The 14,402-nt window shown below is 42.9% G+C and overlaps 1 protein-coding gene across 1 annotated transcript; it reads right to left on the bottom strand.

The window, feature by feature from the left end:
• Positions 1-491: 491 nt before the first annotated feature.
• On the bottom strand, positions 492-13,940 carry med1 (mediator complex subunit 1). Its single transcript, XM_036573289.1, has 16 exons — positions 13,834-13,940; positions 11,806-11,912; positions 11,617-11,695; positions 10,638-10,692; positions 10,081-10,213; positions 9,933-9,961; positions 9,463-9,534; positions 9,246-9,320; positions 8,986-9,149; positions 8,118-8,229; positions 7,322-7,446; positions 7,098-7,222; positions 6,346-6,547; positions 5,695-5,790; positions 5,436-5,541; positions 492-5,056 (listed from the first exon to the last, which is right to left on the bottom strand). Exons 1-16 carry the CDS (start codon positions 13,934-13,936, stop codon positions 1,243-1,245), a joined length of 5,397 nt encoding a protein of 1,798 aa, XP_036429182.1. The 5' UTR covers positions 13,937-13,940; the 3' UTR covers positions 492-1,242.
• Between the last annotated feature and the right edge of the window lie 462 nt (positions 13,941-14,402).

Genomic DNA, 14,402 nt, shown 5'->3' with positions numbered 1-14,402 from the left:
TAGTACCTGCTCTGTGAGGGTCCATGGGGGTCCTGACCACTGAAGAACAGGGTAAAAGGGGGCTAACAAAGTATGCAGAGAAACAGATGGACTACAGTCTGTAACTGTAGAACTACAAAGTGCACCTATATAGTAAGTGGAGCTGATAAAATGGACAATGAGTGTAGAAACGAGGAGGTGGTCATAATGCTATGCCTGATTGGTGTAAGTTATTAGTAGACAAAGACAAACTGACCAGAGATTATAAGTATCAGTTATTTCGTTTTCATACCGTTACTGCGATTCCATTTGCAAGGAAACTGATTCTGCACTTGCAGTCTTCAGCTGGGATGTGCTTGATATGCATGAGCTTGCAACTCCAGGGTAATGTGTCATCAGAACGCGCTTTCATATTGTCATCACACCAGCCTCAACTGGGCTGTCTTTTTTTCAGTGATTCAACAGTGACACCTGCTGGTAGGCTGTGTTCAGTAAAGCACTTCCAAAAAAGATTTACATTTCTCAGAAATGTTTATTTCAATCCTGTAAAATTATCGGCCTATTTACACAAGAAGGAAAACAATCGTCTAATGTACGATGCTCCTCTACACACCTAAAGCTACATGTAAAATTACACTGTTAAATAAACATGGTGAAATGAATAAAGAATGTATTAAAATACTTTAACAAAATTTAAGGCAATTAGGCCTAATAGTATAAAAGAAATTGTTTCAACACTTGGAGAGCATTTGAAGTGACAAGGCAGCTCCTTTACAGTCTCTTTTAAAAATACATGGACTTTCTTCTTCAGATTAAAAAGTTAACAGATTACAATAAAAACAAAAAAGCTAGTTCAACCAACATGCGAACCAGTCATTACGAATAATTTAGATCATTTTAGACAGACAGCCCAATCAGGCCCAATTTCACAGTGTATGTTTTGATTAACAGGTTCAGGACGTTCATCTGAGTTTCGATAATCATTGGCAGAGGCTGACAGAGTCAGAACGAAAAAAAGCTAATGGCGATTCAAAATCTTACATCATATTTTCCAGTGGTTTTGAAATTCTTTCCATTTCAGAGCATTAAAAACCTCCCCTCTTAAAAAATGGGAAACTTACATTTAGTATACATAAAAAAGCGGCGAGTGTAACATTAAAATCTTCTTTGAGTTTCAGAAATTCTTAACGCAAAGAACAAACAAAATAACACAACGATGGTAAACGTTCATGGCCCATGTGAGCCACATGGTAACAGTTCTGTCTATTTGAACGGTTCAAGGTTGCCAGTTAGGGCTGAATCCATGAGATCATCATCCTCTGTGTGCATATACATAGGACTCGGCCGTGAGGGGCGCTCGGAGCCCAGCATAGACATGGAGGGTTCTGAGGAAGACATGGGGGATCTGGACCAGCTATCTGCCTTCATTGGGTGAGAGGAGGGTCCGCAGGACATCAATTTCTTCTTCTCCTTCTCCCGATCCCTTTCTCGGTCTCGGTCCCGATCCCTTTCCCGTTCCTTGTCCTTCTGCTTTTTCTTCTCTTTTTTGTGCTTCTTGTGTTTCTCACCCTGGCTGACGGACATGGAGCTCATGTAGTCTTGCGGTGGCTGGAGTGGCCTCATGGTCTGATCATCGTCCGAGCTGGGGCTATTCTGATGGGACTTCTCTGCAACGGAACTGCTGCCCGATTCACTTTCGCTGTCTTGGTTCAGAGGGGTGCACCCTGGGGAGCGACTATGGCTTGGGGAACTGCGGTCATGTTTCGGGGTTGAACCACTGAAAAGAGGTGACGCTTTTAGGCCTGAATGCTGGGGGCGCATTGATCCTTCTCCTGCCCCTTCTCCAGGTTTCTGGAGGGTTACTTTGGACTTGATGCTTGGAGAACCTCCGTCTGGCTTGCTGATGATAATCTTAGCCACGCCAGTGCTACTCACCCCACTACCCTTTGGGTCCATCATCTTTTTCTCACCCGAGCCCCCTGAAACAGACACTTTAGACTTGCCTTCTTTCTCTACCTTTTCTCGCTTGCTTAGGTACTCTCCTCCCTTGGAGGAAGCAGAGCCAGCATTTGGAGGTACTCCCCCACTTCCACTCCCAGCATTGCCGCCACTGCCACCCCCTCCGCCTCCTTCACACTCTTCACCTCCAATGCCACCACTACCTACACTTTTCAGCTTGTCTATGACAGCAGTCAAAGAGGGCTTTTTGTTTCGACTTGGGGACTTACCCTTGGCATTAGGGTTGTTTCCACCCCCTCCTCCTCCACCACCCCCGCCACCTCCACCACTACCTGAACTGCCTCCGTATTGGGACTGGCCACTGGAGGAAAAAGACATGGAACCTGAGGAAGAGGAGGAGCTAGCAGAAGAGGAGGATGAGGAAGAGCCAGAGGAAGACCCACCTCCTAACTGCTTTTGGGAACTCATCCCACCACTGGAAGAGGACTTGGACCCCCCTGAACTCCCACTTCCAGAACCAATTGGTGACTTAGCTTTTGAGGATGGTGGTGTCCCAGGCACCTGACCCTGCTGAAGTTTCATTGGGGAGGAAAGTTTGTCAGAGCTACCAGATCGAGAGTGTGAAGGAGAGATGTTAGGCTTAATATTCGGGTTCATCATTGATCCAGGAGGTTTGCCTCCTTGGGGCTTCATTTTATTCCCACTAACTGATCCACTACTACTACCACTACCTGAACCTGACATACCATGCTTGGTAATTGGAGAGGAGCCTGGTTTGCCTGAGCCCATGCCTAGGGAAGAGCTTTTTGACTGAGAAGGCATGCCACTCCCACCTCCTCCTCCACTGGAAGGCTTGGAACTATTTCCTTGCCCCATGGATCCTTCCATCTTGCTACTCTTTATCTTTCCCGAGGACGAGGAGGAGTGAGAATGGTGGCTTTTGCTGCTACTTGTGCCACTGGCCCCACTAGTACTTCCACTTGTTGAGCTGCTTGATGTATAACCTCCGTGAGATGATGTTTTTCCCCCAGTTAAAGTCCTGGGGATCTGTATTGTGATTTTAGGTATAGGTGGTGTGGCACCTCCTGGTGGAGTCTGAGAACGACCAGAGCTTCCTGGTGATTTGGATCCCCCTCCACTCAATGATCCACCTGAACTGGCACTCCCACTCGGAGGAGTATAGGGTCTACCTCCTGAGCTGTGTGAGGGAGACTTGCCATCGGGATCCAGCTTCTTACGTTTGGGTGGTTTCTCTTTTGATTTTCCTTCACTAGAAGGTGTGCGGCTGCGCTTCATCTGTTTCCCTTCAGAAGAGCCTGTTCCTCCCATCACCATTCCAGAGCTTCCTCCCCCATTATCTTCTTTTGGCCTCATTTGCTGCTGTTTGACTTTTACTTCACTACTCTTGAAGTCAGTGCCCACTCCTCCCAAGCCAGTCAAGAGTGGACTTTGGCTACCACCACCATGAGAAGAATGTGAATCTCCCATGTCTGGTGCTGGACCCAGCAGAGGCTTTCCTCCTCCACTATTCCCACCGAAAACCAAGCCCATGTCAAAAGGGTCTTTTAACGAGGCATCAGGTGTGCTACGTCCATGCGAGGTGGGATTCTGTGGAGTGCCTGAAGGAGTGTTCTGTTGACTTCCCCCACTAAAGCCTTTGACAAGGTCAAGATCTGGTTCTGGGCTGGGTGAACTGTCCTCAAAGTAGCTCTGTGAGAAGGTTCCCTGTCCAGGAAGCAACTCTGGATTGAAGTCTGTGTCAGGGAAGAAGTTACTTGAGGAGGCATCACTATTTGGTGTTGCTGCAGTAGTGGCCTCTGCAATTAAATCTGCTGCATCAGCAAAGGGATTCTCATTGCTGTTGGCATTAAACAGGTCAGCCTCAAATACTGCGCTACCCTGACCTGAACTGGATGAATCCCGTAATGGGGTGCCCAAAGAACCACCGTCTTCCCCACCCATGTGATGCTGCCCATGGCTGCCACTGCTTCCTTTAGTGGCCTGGTCAGGAATATCAGACAAAATGTCATTAATGTCAGGCCCAATACTGTCAGAACTAGAGAGGCGAACCATGCGAGGTAAAGGTCCTGGTGGCTGGGACTGAGCTTGTGTCTGAGCTTGGACATGAGACTGTGGGTGATATGGCATTCCAGGACCAGAGGGTGGGGTCCCACATTGGCTTGGGGCTGGTGTGATACTGTGAGGAGTGTCTAGTCCGTCACCTGGAAGATTGACATCGAAGATAGGATTTTGAGAGGCATCAACATCCATGGAGAAGAGCTCACGGTGGAAGTCATCTTCAGTAGGGTGGTGCATGTGATGGTGCTGTTGACTCAAACTTCCCACTTGCTGCTGAGATTGCTGCTTCATCCCTATCCCTCCTCCTCCCATCACACCTTTGTCTGAGGCCCTTGGACGCTTTTTCTTGCCCTTAGTGCCTCCTACTGGACAAGGCTGACCTTGGCTGTCTGTGCGAGGAGACCCAGAAGAATTCTGCCTCTCCAGAGGGCTACTACCATACAACGCAGCAAAGTCTTGTGAGGGGTTGTCCTTCAGCAAGTTCATCAGCATGGGATGGTTTTTGGTGTTGCTAGCTGGTGAGGTGGTTGGTGGAGGTGTCTGGTGCGGCTGCGAACCTGCAGGGGCTTGGGGAGTGGGACTAGAGCCCACACTTCCTGTTATCTGCAACAGGCTGGTCAATATTGGGTTCTGAGTCACTTTACTGAAGTCATCTGAACTATGACTGTGCTGGGATGCCTGCTGCTGCATCTGTTGTTGACCTCCCACTTGTCCCATATTATCCACAACTGAACTGCCCTGACGGCTCATGTTGAACAGTGAGGTGATTGGGCCTTGGAATGTCCCACCTGCACCCATACCTCCAGCACTGCTGCTTCCTGTAGGTGTAGTACCTCCTCCAACACCCGGGAGGCCCATGGGATTATTCCCGTCAGGACCTGGGCCCATTCCCATATAACCTGGGCTGCCCGTAGGAGGTAAGTTCTTCTTTACCATTATCTCCACAGTTTCAGCAATCAGGGACAAAGCAGGGGTGTCTGCCTGAATGGTCTCTGCCTTGCGTCGAATAGCTCGCATTGTCACAGGAATGGACATGCATCTAAGGAGGCAAAAATTAAAGAAGGAAATAATGTCTGAACACATATAAACAGACATCCTTACCACTATCTTGTACCTCTCTATAGACACTTATAATTCTCTAATACTCATACAAAAGCACTGCAGCAATTTTTCTGCTCAGCTGTCCTAATTCTATGGCAGGGGTGTACAAATCGCAAAGAACCAATGCGGCTGCAGGTTTTCATTCCTAGCAAGCTGGTGCATTCCTGATTCCACTCGTTAAATCAGCTGGTGTCAGTCTTTAAACAACTGATCATATGTGCTCCTGCTTTGACCCTTTGAGAGTAAAACTGCACACCCCTGTTCTACGGTTAAAGGCAAATTGAAAGCCTTCAGCACAAGCAGACTGCTGTACTTACCTCTGAACCACCTTAGTAATGAATTCATCAGTACAGATCAAAGCATCCGACAAGCCCTTGTACAGCTTACAGGCCACCTGCCTAGAGTCAATCACTTCCATCACCACTAAGACGGGGAGAAGAAGGGAGTAAGGGAAAAAGACATGGAAAGATCATAAGAACAACCAATCTGAGGTACCACACCTACCTCTAATTTTGTAAATTTAAAATCAGACGATTAAATTTTTATGGAAATAAAGTGGATTAAACATGTTCTCACCACAAACAAGTGACTCATTCACAGGGTGTTGGAAGGACACACTGAAACTGGAGTCTGTCAGTGGGCAGACCTCAAACTGCAGAAGCCCTGGGGTATCTATAGTAAAGAACAAGACAATTTACAGTAACACATACATGACTACAGCATATTTTTAAGGAACTGTAAAACAGATTTATATAGAACTACATAACACTTATTTCGTAATGAATGAATATGATAATGAAACATTAAAGCATCCAAAAGTCAATCTTGCACAAATATTTCAGTCCAAAACAGACAAGGGCCTAATAAAGTACTACACTACTCAGTCTACTACAAATGAGATGGACAGCAGTAGCCCACCTGTGGGCTGGAACCAAGCAAAATAAAGTTCACAGGACACTTAGCAATATGCATAAAGGGCAGGTGAAAGTATGAAGGAGGGCTTAATTCTGAGAACCTACATTTTAGGCATGTACTTTTCAAAAGAGCACCCACTTGTAGCCAGTTATTGTACCGTGTACTTTCACTGCTTTGCTTACTTGTTTAACTTAAGTTTTGTCTCCTAGTAGCTAAAATTTAAGTTGTGTACAGTGACCTGGATGAGAGCTGCAACAACAAAACTAGCCAACACAAAGTTTTTCAACAAATTCTTTAAGCAGGGACACCCACCTTCTTTTATAAAAGTCTTTTTGACACAGCTGCCAATCAATGTGTTGTAAGCTGCCTGGTGTCGTATGATGTCTAAGAGAGGGGGCACGTGAGCGGGGTGTCTGAAGGGAATTTTGGATACTAGTGCTCCTTGCAGAGATCTCCCATCCTGCACAGGGGCGTCTCCATTCAGGAAGTAACAATGCTGTTGTCCTGGCAATGACTTACAAAGCACAAAGATTAAATTAATAAATACAAAAAAGAGTCGAAAAGAACAAAAAGGAGAATCATTAAATCAGAAATTCTACAGGTGCATATCAGCTCAAAAGACAGGAGTAAGTCATAGCAACTGAGTGATGATCTTTTGAACAGGCGATGACTAATAACCAGATTTAATATAATTTAATTTAAATTGTTCACCATATTCATTAAATAATATTTACATGTAGCATTTTATTCTCTTTTACTGTTACTGACCAAGGACAATAAAAAATAATGCACTGTCATAGAAAATGAATAAGCTATAAGGCTACTGTACAGCAAACAACATAGTCCCAGCAAAAAATGCAATAATTATTTTTAGACATCGTCCTGCCCTAATTACAGCCCTTAAGCGTTATTCACCCTCGCTCTACCTTGAAGTTAGTTAACCTATATTACACTAACCTTACATTAATTGTGCACTAAACACTTCCAGTAATGAAAGAAAAAAAAAAATTGAGATTCAGGTTTGAATACCTTTACATTAGACTGATAAAGAGATCAGAACTTACTGCATAGAAGCGCATAGATCGGGCAGAAGCTGGAGGACTGACTCCCTCTTCTTCATTGAGTTGGCTTTTAATTATGAGATCGTAAAGTGAGGACAAGGTAGGGGCAGCCTCAAACACAGGGATACCTGAGACATAACGCATAGTCAAAAAGAGAAAACACACATCGACTTACACAGAACAAACATCTTCCTATTTGTTTAATGAACTTTTTCTGGCTTTCCTACCTGTAACGTTGCCCATTTTCTGAATGAAAGACAGTGAGAAAGGCATGGGGCAGTTCATCTTCAGGAAGAAACAGGCTGGCAAGTCGACACAGTTTGAGTTTGTCACTGGAGAAAACGTTGGAGTCCTGAGAGAAACACAGCAAGGAAAATAACTTTAAAAGAACTTTTTATCCCTTTGAGGCTTTCAGAAACAAAAAAAAAAAATTCCAGCCCAAGCAGACAACAAAGCACAATCAGACAACAAAAAAATTGACAAACGCGTCAAACAAACTTGTCCAAAACAATTGCCGCCCTATTTCAATGAAGAAAAGCTGCCTTGGATCTCTCTTTATGTCTCTGTTCGCACAAGAAAAATATGCATATGAAAGGATATTATAAATGTGTTTATATTAAGTGTGCTTGCTCTTAATTAGTGAATATCCTTGGTGGCCACTTATTCTTCAAGAACGGCTCAATTTCTCCATACTGTTAATAATACGTACAGCATTTCCTAAAATGACTATAGTTGCTCTAAAACTGCCCAATGGCCAGTTGCTGACAACAATTTCTTAATCACGGTTTCCATAATTTTGTTCATCCCTTGCTGAACTGTCCTAAGTTTTTACAAAACAGAATTACACCCAGACATATGGATAGACATATCCTGAGCCACAATCAGTACACTGCCTTTCTGCATCAAATGCACAACATCTGCATCAATGATAACAACATATACCTCTCAGACAACATGGAGATTGCAGAAGAGTCACTGATTGAAATTCGGCAGTGTTGTAAAACAGTATGTCGTGTAACTCACCCTTTGTTGTCCACTGGGTGTGATCCAGTGATGAGAGGAGCGATGGGAAGCTTATAGACAGATGACGTTCCCTCAACAGTCACGGACACACTCACTCCCAGTGAACGAGGGACTGCACCGAAGAAGAAAGGAATCACAAAGGGGGGAAAAAAGAAGAAACAAAATAAGCTTTTCATATAACCATGCTCAACCAGATGAGTTTCAAACCCACAGCACTCTAAAGTAGGGCTTTTCCCTCTAAGCTGACTCATCAGTCATAATGTTTTTGGCCAATAAAGATTCTGTTGCATTAATTTACTCTGATTTATTTGCTTTATTTTTATAATGTGGAAAAATCCTCTATTTGGGAGCATATATGAAATTTGTGAAGATGCTTCCAAGAATGTAGAATGTAAACTATAATAAAACATGACGCTCTTAACTTCGAATGTACCTTAATGTGATGGATGTTTTTTCCCCAAATATTTGGAAATATTTTCATTTATGGTGCAAGCTAGGGGTGGGCAATATGATGATCATGATAAACACCACATTATGTCACAATACGCTTTTCAGAGTGGATTTTGTTAGTACTTTAAGATCACTGAACAACTGCAACAGCTGCGTGCCTTATTAAAAACGTGGTGCAGTGCATGTTTTATAACCTGTTCCAACTTATTAAACCTCTGAAAAACTAAATATTGTGATGCATACTGGGAACTGTGAAAATGTCTTGCACTGTCATGGTATTTTTGCCATATTGCCCACGCATTCTACAGTTCAATGTTTCATATGACTTAAAAATCAGGTCTTTTGGAAGATAATCCATAGTTGGAAACAGCCCTACTCAAACCGTTCTGTCCTGCTAATGACTCACTGGATTACTCACTGGATGAATCTGTGAAACTGAGCTGGGTTCCAGTGCCCTCCTCAAAGATGTCATATGGAGAGACGTAACACTGCAGGGACAGGAGATGACCACCACTCCTCGCAGTCAGCAGACCAACACTGCCATGCAGTATAGTCTCGACAGTGTTAGCGTTGGTGGCCAACCTGAAGCAAAAATAAAACTACAGAATTTAATATATATGAATTTTACTGTATATGTTAAATTAAGTTTACCTATATTTCCAAAAGGATTCTACATACCTGAACATGTGATTCATCTTAGTAAGATCCATCTCAAGAGACTGGAGGGCCAAGTACATCTTTGTCTTCAGTTTACTTGAAAAGAAAACCAAAAAAGTCTGCAGGTTCACTTCTGAACTGTGATGAGCTTAATGAACAGTGTACTATGGAATAAACATGGAACAGTTAAAATAAATGAATAAATAAATAATATTAATACTAATAATAATAAACTTACTTGTCTCCAGGAAGCTTGTACAGGTTGACCAAACCCTTAAGGTGTTTGGAGAATTCCTCAAACTTTTTCTCCCTGTGAAAATCCAATACAATCACCACATAGTCAAGTTGGGCAATATGGCAAAAAATAACAAAACTGAAGACATAATTTAAAATAGAAAATACAAGAAACACTAAGTGTTGTGACATTTAGTTTACTAAGGTTTGAAACTATAAATACTTCTTTACAATCAGTGCCTGAAAAACAGTCTATTCTAGAAAGAACAGGAGAAAAACATCCTGTAAAATTAATAAAATATGATCATTGCATAATGGGCCGTCATCTGAAAAGCTACACAAAAATAGCAGAACCACTTTTACTGTGTAGTTTAGAACTAATTACGATAAATCAAACCTCTATGCACATTATTTCAAGTACTTTTGACAAACAATTATTTGCCCAGTCTGCATATCCAGGCCAAATTTGCTTACCTTAGGTGCTGTATCATCTCCGGACAACTCTACAGTAAACAAAAACAATGTATGTTAAGATAAAAGCTAAAAAAGCAAAAAATATCTTTATTCTGCCTGATCCAATCCATGCTGTACTTCTGTATATCTGTGTCAGCCTCTCTCTCACCGCAGGGTTTTCGCCATGGTGGGCCACTTTGACGTCCACCAGCTGTCCCGTCGTGTCCAGCTGCACTTCCACGTAGAACATGTCGGAGGTGATGTAGCACTCCGTTTCTGAAGGGCTGAGGTGAGAGCCTAACCTGCAGGGGGCGAGGGGGATAAAATGCACCTTTATAGGCTTAAACCTCCAAATTCCTCTTCTTGCAGTTTGCTTAACTACATCTCATTAAAACAGAGAAATTATGTGGAAGTGCAGAATTAAATCCACACCACATTTGTGTTTCTAAGTACAAGAGGAGATATTTTTATTGTGACTGAAGTTCTTGTAGTCTTGTATTGTGGAAAGGAAAATCAGCCTTTAAATTTTAGCCACTTTTTCACTGTTTGAAACTGAAACAAACAGAAAAAAGTTTAACCTGACAATGCAGAAAGTAAATTTACTTCCAAACTTTAAACATATAGCAAAAATGATAATTTTTAATAATTCTATAAGTTAATGAAGGTGTCAATTTCAGGGAAAAATAAAAAGCAGCGTATAAACAAACAGCATAAAGACAAACTTACATGTTCTGACGGGCAATAGACTCTAGACGATCGGTCATTGAGGCCAGCGAGGACACTGTCCAAGTGGAAATTAAATAGACACAGAAGAAAACATGAATATGAAGTTCGCACATATTTTGCAGTGTTTATATTTTTATATTATGTATGTACACCGATCAGGCATAACATTCTGACCACCTCCTTGTTTCTATGCTCATTGTCCATTTTATCAGCTCCACTTACTATATAGGTTCACTTTGTAGTTCTACAGTTACAGACTGTAGTCCATCTGTTTCTCTGCATACTTTGTTAGCCCCCTTTTACCCTGTTCTTCAGTGGTCAGGACCCCCATGGACCCTCACAGAGCAGGTACTATTTGGGTGGTGGGTCATTCTCAGCAGTAACACTGACGAGGTGGTGGTGTGTTAGTGTGTGTTGTGCTGGTACGAGTGGATCAGACACAGCAGTGCTGCTGGAGTTTTTAAACACTGTGTCCACTCACTGTCCACTCTATTAGACACTCTATTGTATCCTCTAGTCCTTCGTCAGTGGTCACAGGACGCTGCCCACAGGACGCTGTTGGCTGGATGTTTTTGGTTGGTGGACTATTCTCAGTCCAGCAGCGACACTGAGGTGTTTAAAAACTCCAGCAGCACTGCTGTGTCTGATCCACTCAGACCAGGGCAACACACACTAACACACCACCACCTCGTCAGTGTTACTGCAGTGCTGAGAATGATCCACCACCCAAATAGTACCTGCTCTGTGAGGGTCCATGGGGGTCCTGACCACTGAAGAACAGGGTAAAAGGGGGCTAACAAAGTATCAGAGAAACAGATGGACTACAGTCTGTAACTGTAGAACTACAAAGTGCACCTATATAGTAAGTGGAGCTGATAAAATGGACAATGAGCGTAGAAACAAGGAGGTGGTCATAATGTTATGCCTGATCGGTGTATATATGGTATGTAATGCCCACTAGGTGCTTTCGAGCCCTTACCTTTTAGTGCCCTCTGTAGTGTCTCTAAGCAGTTGAGCAAGAGCTGGTGTCCGGCTGAATTCATCACTCCCCGCTTTTCCTGAGCGAAGAGAGTAACAGCGACAGTTAGGAATAGACAGGGAATAAGAGACCGTACTGTCTGCTCAGTGTAGCCCACCACTCCAGCCCCCTCAGCCTCTCTGCTCTCACCATGGCCTGCCTGACGATCTTGCTGGTCTCCTGCCAGGGCCGAGAGGCGTTGTGCTTGGCATGCAGCCTCTCCAACAGAGCAGCCACCCGACTTTGCTTCTCCGCCTCTGAAAACAACAAAGATCTCGTCAACCATCACAGACGTCTTTCACATGACCTCACATGTGCCCAAACATGTTCATACATATGTCAGTCGTTCCAAAACCCTGTTGAAACTGCACTCAAGAGCACAGTAGAATGGCTGGACCTCACAGAGTGGCCTCATGTTTCTCTTCAAGCCACAGATAAACCGACTATAACTAGCTGCCTGTTACTGTTACTGAAATGTTGGTTGTCGTTATTTATTCACTTCCTGATAAGGAAGGGTTATTGAGTGAACTAGAAAGTGAAGATTATTTGAATACAGTTAAAACATTCTCTCCTGAACACAAATGTTTCTGTCTGATTTTTGGTGACAATAAACTGTGACAATTTTGAAACCACATAAAAGTTTAACTGAATGAAGAACATTACATGAATATAAAGGAAGTGATGCCAAAAACTGCATTCTCATGAAGTAGGGAATGTTGCCTTTATAACTAGTTATGTTTATTCATGGTTTTCTAGAAGGTAAATCAGATTGTGACCACAGCAGTGACAGAAATTAGATATGCAGAGACAGAACCATCCAGAAAGGGTCATGTATATGTATGTGTGCATGTTAGAAATAAATAGGTATGTTATTTTGATGGGATTAATATTTACATGAGCCTATGATCATCATTTTAAACATATGTATATGTATTCCAAAACACTTATTGCGTCATCCTGCTCCTAGATATCATTCAATGTATACCATTCACAAATTCTGCTACTTTTTTATGTGCTTGGCAGACGAAATCCTCTGTTTATGAAGCTGATGTGCATTGCAGCCTGTAGAGCGTGAGACTATAGTTATGTCTCAGACGCCCACATTACTAGGTAATATAATGTAATAAGAAACAAGCCTAGGTTATCTAGGTTGACATAGGTCCTAAATGATGATTTTACCATGGTGTAAAAATATTGCTCGTACATATTAAAGTGTAATAAAGGACCATTTTAGATCTCCATACTAGCCCTGGATGTTTTGTCCAAAGCACCAGATGCTTTCAAGTTCTAGAAAAAGCCCTGATGCCAAAATTTGTACTTTGTCCAGCTGATGCAGTCCCAGCAGCCAGACTGCACACTATTAAAAAAGAAGGTTCTTCAAGGGTTCATTAGTAAAGAAAATGGATCTACACAGAACCATGAACACTCAAAGAACCCTTTGCATGATAAAAAGGTTCTATGCATCATGAAAGGGTTCTTCAGACTGAGGGAGAATGTGCTGTAAATGGGTCTATATACAACTTTTTTGAAAAGGGTTCTATACAGCACCCAAAAGGGTTGTGACGATGTCACGCTTGTATCAATAGAAGAACCCTTTCTGGGTGCTACACACAACACTTTTCAAAAAGGTTCTACATAGAATTATCTACAGAACATTCTCCATCTATCTGAAGAACCATTTCGTGATGCAAACAGCTCCTCAATCATGCGAAGTGTTCTTTAAATGTTCACGGTTCTATACAGAACCATTTTCTTTACTGAAGAACTGTTGAAGAACCATCTCTAAGAGTGTAGCAGTGACCATAACAGTAAGCTAATAAACTAAAGTGCTGGCCAGTAATATTGCAGTTAGCTGTTTGACTCGAGTTAGCTGCCTCTACTTTGCCGTCAGTTACCAACTTAGCAGTTTGACGTTAAGTTAGCTTGTAGCTAACTCCCTCATAAAGATCACACATTACTATTAAAAGTTGTGTGAACTTTAATTAAGCAAGTAAAGAAGATTAACTACAACTAAAGAAGCTAACGCTAACTAGCCGCTCTGCTAATGTAGTCGCAATAAAAACAGCTAATGCTAACGACGCTACGCGGCTAACGGAGCTGAGCTTAGCGCACAAAACCGCTCTAAAGAACGCTTTTTATTTTTGTTCAGTCGGGTCAATGTGAGCCGAACAGACGTACCGGTTCCCTCCTCCAGTTTGGGTCGGTCCGGGGGCCCCGGGACCGCGGCGGGGTTTGCGGGCTCCGCGGCGGGGCTGCAGCCGGCCATCGGCACCGCCGCCATCTTCGCTCCCTCACGGCAGATGTGACGCAACGAGGGCGCCTGTGTTTGGCTCTGTCCCAAATCGCACACCAAACCGTGTTGGGCCTTGTCTCGAATTTCACACTAAGGGAGCACTGGAGTGACAGTCTCTCCCTCATTTTCACCCTGGGAAGGTTTTCAGTCACTCAGCTCGTTAAATTGTCTAAGAGTGAGTAAGTAAATCAAGGTGAGTGGACCTTTTGTTGATTTGGGGCAAAATGTTGCCTTGTGTTTTTAATTATTTGATTTTGTGTATGATGCTTCTGTAAAGTGACTTTGAGTTCAAAACGGTTCGTTTTTCCGCAAAAGAAAAGAAGAAAGCTCAAACAGTAATTTTGTAATAGCTAAACTTGAAAAGTGCATTTTTTTTGGAGAAAATGCAGCGTGCGCAGCTTAAGCTTGCTAAGATGTTGCTATGTAGTTGCTATGGTATCCCAGATGGTTGCTT

The sequence above is a fragment of the Colossoma macropomum genome, unplaced genomic scaffold (assembly GCF_904425465.1).
Source record: "Colossoma macropomum unplaced genomic scaffold, Colossoma_macropomum, whole genome shotgun sequence".
Classification (NCBI taxonomy): Eukaryota; Metazoa; Chordata; class Actinopteri; order Characiformes; family Serrasalmidae; genus Colossoma; species Colossoma macropomum.
This window is presented reverse-complemented; position numbering and strand designations above follow the sequence as displayed.

What these genes read in the sequence shown, in the direction of transcription:
- med1 (XM_036573289.1), bottom strand. Translation starts at nt 13,936, where the DNA reads ATGGCGGCGGTGCCGATGGCCGGCTGCAGCCCCGCCGCGGAGCCCGCA. An exon ending in TCTATTGCCCGTCAGAACAT is followed by an intron (nt 10,214 to 10,637) that starts GTAAGTTTGTCT and finishes CGCCCCCTGCAG; the next exon opens with GTTAGGCTCTCACCTCAGCC. An exon ending in GAAAATGGGCAACGTTACAG is followed by an intron (nt 7,223 to 7,321) that starts GTAGGAAAGCCA and finishes GTTATGTCTCAG; the next exon opens with GTATCCCTGTGTTTGAGGCT.